The sequence below is a fragment of the Pygocentrus nattereri genome, chromosome 4 (assembly GCF_015220715.1).
Source record: "Pygocentrus nattereri isolate fPygNat1 chromosome 4, fPygNat1.pri, whole genome shotgun sequence".
Taxonomy (NCBI): Eukaryota; Metazoa; Chordata; class Actinopteri; order Characiformes; family Serrasalmidae; genus Pygocentrus; species Pygocentrus nattereri.
In genome coordinates this window covers 45,026,459-45,041,692 of record NC_051214.1, presented here as the reverse complement: position 1 = coordinate 45,041,692, position 15,234 = coordinate 45,026,459, and the positions used below count along the sequence as shown (strand labels likewise).

The 15,234-nt window shown below is 39.2% G+C and overlaps 2 protein-coding genes across 2 annotated transcripts in view; one reads left to right on the top strand and one right to left on the bottom strand.

Moving 5' to 3' along the window:
- xrn2 (5'-3' exoribonuclease 2) overlaps positions 1-12,811 on the top strand; it is a 34,740-nt gene extending 21,929 nt beyond the window's left edge. Inside the window, exons 29-31 of the mRNA XM_017695714.2 lie at positions 7,853-7,913; positions 11,455-11,605; positions 11,815-12,811. Coding sequence (XP_017551203.1) covers positions 7,853-7,913; positions 11,455-11,605; positions 11,815-11,880 — 278 coding nt within the window. The 3' untranslated portion in view covers positions 11,881-12,811. The remainder of the gene's footprint in view (positions 1-7,852; positions 7,914-11,454; positions 11,606-11,814) is intronic.
- Positions 12,812-13,047: 236 nt separating this feature from the next.
- Positions 13,048-15,234, bottom strand: part of nkx2.4b (NK2 homeobox 4b) — a 2,662-nt gene continuing 475 nt past the window's right edge. Inside the window, exon 2 of the mRNA XM_017695633.2 lies at positions 13,048-14,323. Coding sequence (XP_017551122.1) covers positions 13,665-14,323 — 659 coding nt within the window. The 3' untranslated portion in view covers positions 13,048-13,664. The remainder of the gene's footprint in view (positions 14,324-15,234) is intronic.

Below are 15,234 nucleotides of genomic sequence, written 5' to 3'. Positions count from 1 at the left end.
ACATTGTCAAATATGATAACGTGTCTGTTAAAAAAAAAAATTTTGGCATATTTTGTCCATTGAGCTCGTTTGCATATATCCAAGTATTCAGCCTACATCAGTTAAGCTCTGTCCATTCACGCATTAAAAGGCATGTTTCAGTCTGGGCTTTTTGGATGAGGCACAATACAAGGCAGCAAATTAGAACAGAATTCATTTACATGTTAGTCTTAAAAACACTAACAAAAACAGCCTGACTAAATTTAAGGAATATAGAGAAGTTGGGAAATGGTCATGTAAAATTGTTTTTTGGTCCATAAATCCAGATAACTATCATAAGTGGACTTTAGGGAAAACAGTTAATTGTCCGAGTTCTTTAAGGCCAGAATACACAGACGGGATGAACAGGAGCATTAAAGTTTGCATTAGTCCTTTGAATGTTCAGAAAGAGACCGGCAAGTGCAATGAACTTGAGACAGTGGGGAGGGAGCAGCCTGTCAGCGGTAAAATCTAATTAAAGAGCACCAATCAAACAGTGTTTGATTGTTTATTGGTCCACTCTGGCCATACGTTTCCAAATGTGGCAGGCAAAGTTGCCTATTAAGCCACCCGGTGGTAGCACTGAAGAAACAGCATTTGGCTTCAATGCAATAATAACCATCTGGCCAGGGAATGGAGCCCTCCACTGCGCTGCTTAGCATTAGCTTCAGCCTTCCTGCACTGCACTCCTCAGTACTTACTTTGATGTGCCAATTTGCAAGTTGATGAATAATCTCATCTGGCTGCTGATAGCTTGTGGGCGAGTGTAGGCCGTCCTTCTGGCACTTAATGCAAATGGGGTTGTGTGTATGTGCATGTATGTGTGTGTATACCCCGCTGCCAGCCTCCCGACCCTAGGTCCTGTATACTTCTGTGCTCCTTCTTTTGGCCCTACCATTCTTATTCCAGGCTTATTCCAGGCAGACACTTTAAAAAAAAAACTCCCATTGAGAAAACCCAGTGTTTACCATCTAATACATAGTTTACCTATTCAGACCTCCATTAGATTAAATCAAATCGGGTGCTTCTGATGGAATTAAGCAAATCTACAGTTATTGAAGAAATAAGTACACCCTTTGAAATGTTTACTTTTCCGGCATGTTTGGACATGAGTATCAAATTGGAATCAGTTACACCCCATCAGGTGCTTTTGATTAGAACACTTGTAGAATATCTTGGGCTTTGTTCACAGCAGGTAAAAATGACTCAAATCTGATCTTTTTCTCCATATGTGTGACAGATGTGCCATCTGTGTATCAGTGTGAACAGCAAAAACCGCCCTGAATCTGACATTTTCAGTTCCGATTTGAGACGCTTTCATATGCGGTACTGAAATCCGATATGTATTCAATCTGCGGCAATGTGACTTCGTCTGAACAGCCAGATTGGAATTCACGCAACTTAATAAGTATATAATAACTGTAATTTTGCACTGCTGAGACTCAAACATTTAGGCTGATGTTTCTGTACTATAAAATTAGAAGACTCATCACAAGCACTGAAAACGGTCAGACATGGCCATAGGAGACTGAGGCTGCATCGTCAAAGAACAGCCTGAAAGCAAAATTTTAAGAATCCAAGGACACAAAGCAAAGAAGTGGCCATGGTCGAATAACGTGCCCTTTTGACTGTGAACTCTTAACACGTCTGGGTGATGAACCTGAACTGTCAACCATTGGAACTTCATAATCTCTCCTGTGGTGCTGGGGAAGACGAAGCTGAAAGCTCCAGGATCGACTGGTCTTCACTGGCTGTCATGATCGTTTACCTCTGGATGAGCCACATGAAGTACTGTTCTTTTGCACATGCAGATCAGTTTAGGAGCGTAATCTGCTCAGATTAATGTTGCATATATGTCATATTTAAAATATGTGAATAGCCAAACCAAAAAATGGATTTGGGCCTCTTTTACCTGCTGTGTAAACATAGTCTTAGAGAAACCAGTGTTATTGAAAATCTCAAAGATTTCTCATTGAAGTTTTGGGTATTGTCATCCCTAGATGACCGAAAAGCTCTCTGAGGCCTTCATGAAGAAGATTGTAGATATGTGAGTCTGGGAATTAGATTTGAGAAGTGTTTCCAAAATATTAGAAATCAGTCCTTCAAATGTCTGGAAGGTCATGTACAAGTAGAGAAGATTTGAAACCACTACCAACGTGTTCAGGCCCAGTAAATTTAACAAAACCTTAATTTCCATCAGTGTGTCTGGAATTATCTCTTCCACTGTGGATTTACAGTAGAACAAGACTGCACAAAGTTGATCTACATGGGTGGTGAAGCATTTCCTGTCTAAAAAGAACATCAGGGCAAGACTAAAGTTTGCAGATGAATATCTAGGAACAATGTCGCATTGGCAGATGAGTCAGAGTTGTTTGGCTGCAGTACCAGAAGCCATATTTGGCCAAATCAAAGGGCAGCATTTGATTAGCAGGACCTCATACTAACTGTATAGCATGATGCTGGAAATATGATTTGGGGCTGCTTGCCGTCTTGCTTTGCCAGCTTGCAGTCATGGAATCAACAATGAATTCTCTTTCATACCAGACTGGGCTTGAGGACAATGTGAGGCCTTCTGCCAAGTGTGTAAGGTGAACAAGTTTACCTTCAAACAGAATAAAGAAAACCGTTAAGCCGTCAAGGTATAGCTAAGAAAGGAAGAAATGAAAGGGTTGCGGAGTAGCCCAAAGCCCACATCTGAGCAAAAATGTGGCACCCCCCCCCCCCCACACCCCCCCAAAACAAGTTAAATCAATCAAATTGTTCCTTAAAATAAGGAGAAAATTGCCTTATTTGTTTTTCCACCGTAGAGGATTTATTCTTATTTAGACAGTCAACATGTAATCTCATTAGATACGCAGACATTTGCATATGAGGTGTATTGTGATGTTAAGTGTTTACTGTGTTTTTATTATCTGTGCTCTAGCTGTCTTTATTTGTAAACCAAGTGTTCATGTAGTTTTCTCACTCCATTCCTCCAATCATTTCATGATTTTTCTTTCTCTATTACCTTAAGTTAAAGTAATTTTGGAGGGTTGTGTCCTTGTGTATCTGAATCATTTGAGTCGTTTCTTTACATTCGTGCATTAATTTATTGCCCTTTTAAACATGCTGTAATTACATTTTTACGGTATTGAAATTCAGTTGCTTTAAGGGAACTGTGGATTTCAGCACTGTGTATAGGCTGAATGGAAACTGGCTGATGATTTTTATTATTTATTTATTTAAATGGCTCGTTTTAAATGAATATGGAGTGATGTCCTCACCTGCTTAAGTTTAATTCATATTTGAAGGTTTTGCTGTATGTCTCCTGTGGAGTGTCTCTGCCTTGTAAGTTATTCTGCCTGATTATGTGCGCACTATGATGTGTGCATTTGAGGTGTTCTTTTTATTATTATTGTTTGGATGTCTCCTTTTTTTTTTTTTTTTTAGATATATAAATTCCCTATAATTTTCCTGCCCCCACCTCCAAGAACTCTCCATAATTAAAGCAGTGTTTTTTAAGTGTGGCTCAGTCATGTGCACATCTCCAGCCTTGACCCCTGGCCTGTCAGCAGAGCTCTGCTGCATTAACACTCAGGAGATTGGCCATTACATTTATGCAAGCCATCATTTGCACTCTGTGCTGGCTCTAATGGAGCGTGATTGAGTAGAGTATGTGTGGGGTGTAGTGGAGAGGGGTGAAACCCTAGTTAACTTCCCCTTTCACTGTGCCACTACCTCCTGTGGAGTCGGCTCAGTGCAGGGGCTTCAGACTCACTGGAGGCTTTTGCTGGCTTTAATTGAAACAGCTGGTGGTAAAGTAGCACATTACAAGCTTTGAGTTGGACATCGGGCCATGCTGTGTGTCTGTGTATTGCAAGTATGGAATTGATCTATTTTAGGTTCTTGGTGATTTAAGGTTACAGAGTACATAGTTAAATAGTTATGATATTGACCTTTGCAGTGCTGACAATGCAGAAGGTTGTTACGTGCAAAGAAGTCCTCAAACCAATCAGAACTTTTTAGTGTGCACTATAGATTGGAAAATGCTGGCTGGGATATATGAGGGGACAATAGAATGAATAGAAAAGTGTCCCTCAAGTTATGCATCATTCTGTAGTCTGTGTCATGCCTTTTATTAGAAACTCCAGGTCTAAACTGGCTTTCTCTACAAGAAAAATACAAATTGCTTTTTATGAGTTGCTGTAGTTATATCATAAAATGTTCAAAAGCAGTTTTGCCATCAGGACACTTTCCCTCCAAACGTCACCAGATTCTCTGAAGTGTGAAATCATTAAGGAATTGAAATATGACGGGAGCACTACTGCCCACTAAACTGACGCTGTAGGACTGACTACCTCACCAAAATACTCGAAACCCAAAAGCTTCATCAGATGTGGTAGTTAGGTTTTGGCAGTAGCAGTTTGGGTCGCTGGTGTTGGTGTATATAACGCCGTTGAAGTTTAATAGTACACTTTCATTTCAGTCTTAACTTGTTTGTAGCATTATTCCTGTTTTGACTGCTAACCAACCTTATAATTCTGAGTGTATCTGGAACAGTTTCGATTACCACAGGGCATGACACACACAATGAAAATGCAGTTTATTTTATGCCATTCTTTTTTTGAGTCTGCTTAAACCTCCTGATGTAGGCCTGAGGCCTGCTCCAGAGATCTGTAGGATGGCTTGTTTTTAAAGCTTAGTCAGCCAATATATGAGGTTTCTATATCTATGGCAGAAAAGAGATGGTAGCTTCTACTTTACATATTCTAGAAGAGTTTCTGTAGTCCAGCCAATCTAATGCATGTATTCTGTGATTATGGTCAGAACTATACAAACCGATCTTTTATAAGCTTTTACCGTCATGTAAGGCATATTGTGATTTCATATAATTGCAGTAAGAGAGAGATTATCATTGTTATAATGTTATTCTGCTTGACCAACTATGAACAGCTGCATGTTTTGGTATGAAAAGGGCATAAATAGTCCTGTTTAACAGGATGTAGTGCAGTCTATGAATCAGTGAAGTCATTGTGCCTAGAGTTGTTGATGGCAGCTTTTAAATGTGGCAGTCTGTTGAAATATTGCAAATGTCAAGTATTGATTATTTTTTATCTCGCTCACTCCCGATTGCATCAGTAGTATTTTGTTCATATGAAAGTTCACCTGTCTGTTTCTTACAGCTGACTGAACGTGCCTGACTTGTTCAACCATTGTCTAGGCAGTCTATTAAGAAGCAACGGCAGGAGTGAGGCAGTGTTTACATCATCCCCATCCACATTTTGTTATCCGTGTTAAGTTGATGAAGACAGTTTACAGGGGATTGTTGATTTAATCCTATTTGCACTTTGTCACCTGCTCTCCAGCGCCTTTATGCTCCTGCGTTTGTTAACAGTAGTTTGGTTTTATTAGAACAGAGCAGGATGAATTGGTGGTGATTCTCTTTTTAGGCTGCCTTGTATGCAGAGTTTTAACAAACCAGATGATAATTGGGGTAGAAGTGGGTGGTCCGCTTTTGTTTTTTCTTCCAGCTTCTGGTCATTATATCGAAAAGTGTGGTGTTGAATGAAGAGATAATTGGGTAGCATCTATGCAGTTGACTCTGGCAAGCTAGCATCTGCAAGCAAGCCTGCATATAGACACAGACGTTTTGATTAAGCCGTTCCATACACTAATGAACTGTGTGAATCAAGTCTCGGAAAACTGGTGTGATTCAATTGGTGACGTCTTATTGGAGCTGATGTTTGGTATATTCCTCTTGAGAAGAGTTAGGTTCAGTGTGCTATTTAAGTAAACAGAAGCACAACTGCAGGTGCGTAATTGCTATTCTGGCAAACATGGAAATGTTTATGCTTTTTCTTTTCTTAATACAGCAGAAACTAATGTTTGTAAATCAAAGATTTTTGTCTTCGACTAAAGTTCTTGCCCCCCCTCTCCCACGGATGACTAGGGCTAGTTTTTTCTTTATTTTGAATAGTAATGCAGGCTAGAATTTTTTTATGTAGTGTTGTATAGTCCAGTCCCCCTGAGGTGACTTTAGTTGATATAGCCTGTAGTGCCATTTGTGCTCAGTGAGGAAAATCACTAATGTTAGATAATCTGTGCTTTGTGCAGTGATCTTTTCTTTTTCTTTCTTTCTTTCTTTCTTTCTTTCTCTCTCTCTTTCTTTCTTTCTTTCTTTCTTTCTTTCTTTCTTTCTTTCTCTCTCTCTCTCTCTCTCTCTCTCTCTCTCTCTCTCTCTCTCTCTCTCTCTTTCTTTCTTTCTTTCTTTCTTTCTTTCTTTCTTTCTTTCTTTCTTTCTTTCTTTCTTTCTTTCTTTCTTTCTTTCTTTCTCTCTCTCTCTCTCTCTCTCTCTCTCTCTCTCTCTCTCTCTCTCTCTCTCTCTCTCTCTCTCTCTCTCTCTCTCTCTCTCTCTCTCAATTTCTTTCTTTCTTTCTTTCTTTCTTTCTTTCTTTTCACCTCTATAGCTACCTTCCTCAACTCTGGCTCACTGATGATGCACCTCACAGCCAATTGGAGATCAGGAGCTGTGAAGCTGCCGCAGTTATATACCTTTTGATAGACCTAATCATTTGGTGCTAGCTGCAGATGAGCGCTCCTCAGTGGGACACTGCTGCCGACTTGCTAATAGAATTCTGGTTGGCTTGTGAAATTTGGTTTAGTGTTATGTTCATCAATCTAGGTACATCACATTGTGCGTCTGACTGCGTACATTGAACAGTCATGGTTTGTGATGAATACACATACCATTACGTCCCATATATATTGCGTTTGTGTGTGTATATTAAATTACATTATATTATACACACTTGCGCACATACTGTTTCTCTTACCTCTCCGTCTCAGACACTCACCAGACCAGGCCTGCCCCTATAAAACAAACAAGTCTGAGCTGTGCAGCTGGTTATTGCCTTGGCAACGGTAGATTGGGAAGAAGCCGCTTGTTACTTTTTTTTTTTTTTTTTTGAAAGTGTGGCTTTGTGAAGGGTTTTGCAGCGCTGGAACTAGAGTACTTGAGCCCGCCACAATGCCGCCAGATGAATGCTTAGTTCATTTTGTAGGGGGAAGAAATGCAAATGCTGCACCTTTTTTTTTTTTTTTTTTTTTTTTTTTTTTTTTTTTTTCTCTTCACCCCCCCTTCTATCTGCTGTCACTGCCGCCCCTCCAAATACTGTTGCCATCATTTAAAACTAACTTTAATCGCATCAGTGAAACTACTTCCTTGCTTTCATTTTTAATACGTAAAAGGGTACCTGCTTTTACAGGCTTTGTGAATGGTTGTCAAACTTTTTATAAAATCATTAATGAAGGCTTAAAACACAGAACTGTTTGCCAAATAGTGAGCCCACGCTATAATCTATAATATTAAACTGTTACTGATCTTGGTCTTCTCTGCAAGTCTGCATTAAACGTCAGCTACAGCAGATTTATTCATACTCATCAGATCTTATAGTTCACTGCACTTTTTATTTGTTCTAACTGCTTGTGAAATGTTTCTTTATGGTGTTTATGACCAAATTAAAAACCATTAAGTAATTAAGTCGTTTCCAAAGGTTAAAGTAGTCTTATTATTGTAAAGTAATGCCTGTGTGTGTGTGTGTGTGTGTGTGTGTGTGTGTATGTATGTATGTATGTATGTATGTATGTGTGTATATATATATATATATATATATATATATATATATATATATATATATATATATATATATATATATATATATATATATATATAGGTTATTGGTCAAAGCTAAAATGAACCTCCTATACGTTATGTAGTTTAAAAAGATGAAATTTTTTGCTATTCATATATTGTTAGGCTGTGATTCTCTACTAACAAACAATTTTTCCTCAATAGATTCTAGGCAACATGGATTTCCAAGAGCGCCGCCCCCCTCTCATCAGCAGCAGTACCCAAGGTAAGGTTACGGCTTTGTGTGCCCTCTATATTCACCATATTCAACCAATGCGGTCACATCACATGAATATCACTTAAGGTCATTACGAGTTCCTTTGCACATCTGCAAATGTGCTTTTTCAGCCATTGTTCTTTGAGGTCTTTACCTATTATCCTGCAGATGTACAATATCTATACATAAATATGCAAGAGTGCTGTATGAATTGTGGAAGCATACAGTCAGTCTCTTGAATAAGTAACTTTTTTTTTTCCCCCCTCTGGAACTGCTTGGTCCCCCCACCCCCACCTTCCCTTCATCTGGGTACGTGCTCCATGGGGGGGCTTAGAATGGAATTAGTTTCGGACAGGCTAAACAAATTTTCCCCTGAAGAGGTTTGCAGGACTTAATGAGGCAGCACTAATTCTGTTGCACCAATATCGCCTCCGTGCCTGGGCCAGTGTGGTCACACAGAGACTGGCCATTGATTCTGGCTCCAGACCTCTTCAAGTACTAATCAGCTTCTTTTTGGTTCAACTTTTTAGGCCTGCCAGGCCCATTGTAGGCCCATGTCACCTTAGGTCAGTAGTTATTAGTGGCGACTGTGCACAGTTTCTTTAACTACTTAGGACGGGCCCAAATGAAATGCATAAGAAACCTGGAGGAGGGATTATGGATTCCACAGCCTTTTGCTAAGGCGGGCATTGGGAAGAATGTGACATGTTTGAGTAATGAGGGATGGCTAGTGTTCCTCTTTTCTGCCCCCTCTGTCTCTCTCTTTGAGCAATACTAGATTAGAGCAAGTGTAGGTAGCCCTACTTTATGGGTTGCCGCATGTTGCGACCTTGTTATTCATAGAAACCAGCGCATTGACCGTTTTGATCTTACCAGGAAATGATTTAAGAGAGCACATCAGGGAATAGCATTAGTCTGTATGTGTGCTGTACTACATATACAGTAATCTAGAAAATGTATTAAGCTCTGAGAAATTAGTTTTTTTGTTTTTTTTTTCTTTTCAGATAACGTTTAATTTTAATACAAATATAAACAGTGTTGGCTTTTCCTAAGCTCTCCTTGAGGAAGCCAACTTATTTATTTATTTATTTATTTATTTATTTATTTATCTGTTTAAAAGCTGGCGTACACATACTGGTGAGAGAACTACTTATACTACTGCTTAGGATTTTTGCATAGTACTGTGTAGTTGGCATACTTAATATAACGTTTAGATTTTTTAAAAAAATTTTCTATTTGCACATTTGAATAGATAGGAATAGCTGTTTAGCTTGGAGCAGTACATGGAAGGTTTACGTTCAGTATTATGTTAACTTGTTAAATTTTACTCAAGACTCCTTATAAATGTTACATTACTTAAAAAGCAGCCAGTGAAATAACAGGTCTTGTTAATTTTCTACATGAAAAGCTCTTTCTGTACCAGGAACACGCCTAAATATGGCTTTTTCTGCTATGTTTAATTCAGCTTGTATTTATTTGCAGAGTTTAAAATATTTATGAAAAATGTCCAAAAACTTTTGCCCCTTGTTGTTTGTTTTTTTTTGTTTGTTTCAGTGTTGTTCAGGAAACAAACAGTGATTGCATGTTAAAATGTGCAGATGTATGTTCTCTGTAGAGGAGGTTGACTTTTTTTGCATTCAGCAAATCAACAGAATATGTCATTTGACCGGGGCACCCAAACCTCTGCACGTGATGGTATATTACTGTCTAGCTATTGCTAATATTCCATGTAAGGGCAGTTCAAGTTCTATTTTCACTTGGACGTCCAGCTTCATGTGAGTCTTGCCACCTCTGTAACTCTGTACCTTTCATGTTATGAAAGTACCTCACTGTCAGGTGCTGTTATCAGTCTTTAATGTTAAAATCAGCAAATATTGAGCATAATTGAGAAACGGCTTAAATGTTTGCTGTTAATTTGGCACAAATGCAGGTGAATTAAGGCAAGTAGATAACATTTTAAAGCAGTATGTTTCATTCCAAACCTAATCTAGTAACGGACTATTGTCTGTCGGTCACAGCAGTTTATTAATAATTAGTGTTATCAGTTGCTTCTCTCATTTTGCTTTTATTGCAGTGGCAATAACATTCTGAAATAATTTGCACCTTCTAAATGTAAATTAGAAGGGCGGAGAAAAAAAGCATTGCTCCCAACTTCTACTCCCATGCGCGGGTTGTGTGAAGCGGGGTCCACATTGACTATACAAAGCAGTGTCGTCACCACCTTCAGTTTGTGCTGAGCAGGATGGGTCCAGCCGTTGTGAATGCGCATTGGTAGAAAACCAAAACTAGTCGAGTGCTGCAATGATTATGTTAATGTTCCTTTTTAACATTTTGACATTGGTCATTTAAAAATATTGGGATGTTGCATTTAATTCTTTTAATTCTCAACATTATCCACCAATTGTTAGTAATGCTGCTGGGGTCCCCGCTGTCGCTTTAAAACTGGCCTGCTGAGGGTCTCCTCCCTGATCAGGCTTAGTAAGTGGACGAGTTGGAGGGGGACACAGTCCCAGCCATAGAGCACCTGAGCACTGCTGATTGTTTGCACTCATTTTGGATCCCATGTTAGGATTTGCATCTCCTTTGTTCCTTTATATGCCTCGGCCTCACTGTATTTACTTTAAAAAGCGAAGTATAAATGCACTTTAAAATTAAAAAAAAAAAAAAAACAGGGCTGGGGGATTGTGCAGTTTGACTTACAAACTGAAAATACAGTACTGTGTGAAAGTCTAAAGCCATCTGAGAAAATATGCAACGCTGATTATATGGATAGTTTGTTGAACACTATCTTTAGTATAAAATAAATACAAATAAACAATAAGATTTTCTGATGTGATATTTTCATGTGCATATCTGCAGATGCCAATTCATGAATGTGTTAGAAATTGCATTTTTTATGTATATGTGTATATGTACACACACATATATGTATGTATGTATGTATGTATGTATGTATATATATATATGTGTGTGTGTGTGTGTATGTGTATATATATATATGTGTTTATTTATTTATTTATTTATTTATTTATTTATTTATTTATTTATTTATTTATTTATTTATTTTAGATTTTCTTGGTGAGACAAGTGGTCCATTCCATGAACTACCGTTACAATGTTATAGTGTGATTCTTTCTCCAGTAAAGCCATCTTTCTGGAGATAAAAGGTTTTGTTTTCCATCAGTACTGTTGCAGTAATATGATCATATGGTTGGATATGGCTAAACCAGGTTATATCCAGTATATTAAGTGCAGTGTGATTTATCTTATTTACATTATTACAATATTTGTATTTGATGTGATGTTAAGATTTTTTTTTTTAACTGGGAAAACTGCTCACTTCTGAGAGAAATTATTTTAAACAGTTTTTATGGCTTCCTAAGACTTTGGCACAAAACTATATGCCAGTGTGTCAACATTAATTGCGACTGAATAGAAAAATAGTTTGAAATAAATGTGTAATGTCTTCAGTTGTTGAACTCTTGGTTGTGTGTGCATCCATTATGTGATCTGCTCTTCAGATGTTTGAGCTTTTGCCTCCTTTCTTCAGGCCTCAGCGTGGTGGTCATGGTGGCCATGGTTGGGACCGGGCAATGCAGGCGCAAGGCACTGCCTACCAGCATAACGTACAGAGAGGTCATGGAGGACAAGGCAGCTACCACCAGCAGCCTCCTCGCAGAGACGACCGCAGACCACAGGAGGTGATTACGCCGCCTGCTCAAATCCTTCACTGGCTGCTTTAGTTGTTGTGCAAATGTACATTTCTGTTTATCTGTATTTACAATTTCATCCATAGTGAATTTAAGCACATGTAGAAAGTCGTGTCATTTGCAAATACTTTTTAGTTCTTCCTTTTATTTGTTGTCCTGTCTGATCTTTAGTTCTCATCTTGCTTTGTGTTTTGTTCTAGGGTTACAACTCTGGGAGAGGTTATGCCCTGCCTCCTCCGACAAGACGCTACAACTGGAGCTCTTAGCCTGTAGCAGGGATGTTGTTGTTATTGTTGTTGTTGTTGTTGTTGTTGTTGGTTTTTTGCTTTCTTCATTTGTAAAAGTACAAAAGTAATTGTTTTACTAATGGAAATCACATTAATACGTACATCGTATGTGGTCTTTTTTTTATTTTTTAAAGCAAGAAGGCCTGTAAATCTTGGGAAATACAAGTGAGACAAAGACCATCTTGTGTGGTTTTTGAATGTACACATTGGGGAAGATGAATATTTCCGAACTTTGCTTTTAGATTTCCACCCTGACCCGAGTTGCTTCTCTGCAGCTCCTGTGGAGGGTCTCGTTTAATCAGTGGGGTGTGGTGGGGGGGAGCAAAGTTCATATTGTGATATAAATCATCCTCACAGGCATTTACTTCAGGTTCATGTTGGGTTGAATATTCATAAGCTCATCCTAATGGACAATTATAAATGTAGATCTGTGATTTAAAAGGCTTTACTGGTTAAATGAGTGGATTCATTAGTTCAGAGAACAGTGGTGTCCATTTAAATTCAGAAGAGGGGAAATCCTTTCATTTCTGTGGATTTTACAGGTTTATTAACTGAGCACGTTTTTGCCTTGTAAATTTGCCTTTTTTTAGGTTTGCTAACAGATGTAGGAACATTTTATACAGTTCAGTATGTTGCACCAGCAATCGTAATCTGTTAATGTGGTGGCCAAAACTTTGGTTTAGGGGGCTCTGTGTGAAGGTTCTTCATGTGCAGGTTCAGCTCATATTTGAAATATAACTGGAGCACAAAAGCCGAGGTAGAAAGAAGCAAACGTGGTGCAGCAGTTCAGTTCAAATGTGTTTACTAAAAATTTCAGACAAAAATTTCTGTAACTAGTACATTTGTGTGTTTGGGTGCGTTGAAAAGCTGGTGAGGGGAAATAAAACGAGGTTGTGGAAAAGAAACCGGATTCAAAAACTCAGACTTGTATTTAAGATTTTAAAACTCTTTCTCTGAACTTGGCTCAGATGCTGTTAAACCAGACTACCCCCATCAACAAAGCTGGGGTAGTTTGGTGCTAATTTACTTTATTGCAGGAGGGGACGAAAGTGGCCTGAGAGAACCTCAAATAAAAACCCATGAACTTAAAAATGAGAGGAAAGGAATTTAAATTTGGCCTGTAGGTTTTTTTTTTGTTTTTTTTTCCCCATCAATTATTGATCTGTCTAATCTCTGATCAACTTAATGCAGTTCATTATTAAAATACTGCAGCGGTCTATATTTCTGTTCACATGAGAGAAATGAGCATCTTCAGTAAAACCCGTTTGTGTGAAAAAGCCGCAGGTTTTCCACGTCTGGTGTTTTTATTGTTAAACTGAATCGTCAAGCTGTGCAGCATCCAATTTTTAACTTACAAAAAAAAGACTTGAATCACTTCGTAAGCCCGAGCAACGTGTCCAGTGTTAGATATGCAGCCTACATTTCCATCTTCTGTTAAATCTAAGTCCTCTTACTTCAGAGCTTTTAGGAGGCGAAACGGGGCGGTGAGTAAACGGCTCTGTCCGGGACTCCACCCCAAAAAGTCTCTTTATTTTCATAAAAATCAGTCACAATTTGATGATCAGATCGAAACCCAATAGAATCCACGCATTTACACGGCAGCGCTTCTTTCATTCGGCTTTTTTATTTTTTTAAACAAGTTTCTTTTTTTTTTTCTCTGAGTCTTTTGAGGCGCAACGGAATTCTGTTCATCGCCAAAGACAACAACAAAAAAAGGAAACGAAAACTCCTGAATGTCCCCGAAAGCGTCCCTGAAAGCATCCCTACCACGTCCTGCCGTAGAGCAGGTTGGAGCTGACCATGTTGGCCGTGTACTCGGCCAGCGCGGCGTCCGTCTGCGGCAGTCCGGTCATGTGGAGGGCAGGCGGGCTGGGGGTGGTCATCTCCTCCAGGTCGTCAGCAGACCCTAAAGTGTCCACCGCCGGGGGCTGTTGCTGCCCCCCTACCGCCCCCATCACTCCCCCGGACATGTTTTGTCCCTGGTGGGTTATGGTGGGCGCGTTGGTGCCATTCTGGCACGGCTTTCCATCCTTGACCAGCACAGGCACTGCCACCCTTCTGGGCGAGTGCTGCTGCTGCTGCTGTTGCTGCTGCTGGGCGCAATGGGAGCCGCCGTCCTGCTGCTGATGCTGCTGCGCTGCTTTGTCTTTCGCCTGCCGCTTCATCTTGTATCTGTGATTCTGGAACCAGATCTTCACCTGGTTGGGCGTCAGGTGGATCATGCTGGCCAGGTGCTCGCGCTCGGGTGCCGACAGGTAGCGCTGCTGCTTGAACCTGCGCTCGAGCTCATACACCTGCGCCTGGGAGAAGAGCACGCGCCGTTTCCGTCGCGGAGCCCCGTGCAGACTGACCACGGTCTTGGTGTCCATCCCCGCCAGAGCGCCCACGGCCATCCCTGCCGAGGAGCCCATGAACCTGGAAACTGGAGCGAGAGAGCGCAGGAGGATGAGCTGAACACAAACCTGTACTCGGCAAAACAGGGTTCTGTTCAGTATCAGAAACGGAACAGTAGAACCCTTTCGGTGCTAGATATATATATATATATATATATATATATATATAAAGAACTGTTCTTTAAAGAATTCTGTCTAGTCTCTTCATTATAGAGAAGAGCGAATTAAAATGCACATGCTTCTGTGAGTTGTCATGGTTCTATATAGAACTGTTGCATTTACTCTAGAACCCTCGAAGACCCCCCACCCCTTTATTTATTTATTTTAAAATAAGGTTTATTATCTATCTATCTATCTATCTATCTATCTATCTATCTATCTATCTATCTATCTATCTATCTCTCTATCTATCTATCTATCTATCTATCTATCTAAATAAAAAAATATTATTAATAATAATAATAATGTCCCAAGCTACTATTATTATTGCGCAAGTTAATATAATTTTTTGGCTTGGATATTATTTACTTATGTTTTATAATTATGTTGGTACAAATTATGCAATCAAAAACAAACAAACAAAAACAAACAAACATTTATTAAAATCAGACTCCGTGTTAACCCCTTTCCCCTTAAAATGTGTCCGTATTTCAAAAAAGACGCGTTTTCTTTACAATTTATCAGAATATGCGCTATAATAATAATAATAATAGTAATAATAAGAAAGTAGGCCAACAGTGTTTCCCATCATCTAAAAACAACATAAAAATAAGCTCCACAATTAAAAACATACGTGTCTAAATTTGCGCTCAAATTTTCCGTCCAATTTGACCAGAACTCCTCATCAAACGGCAGTTTTTACAGCGCTGAATTTTCCTGACATTCTTTCTGAAGTCTGAGGTCTTAAAAAGTGCACCTGTATGTATCACAGTGCGCATTA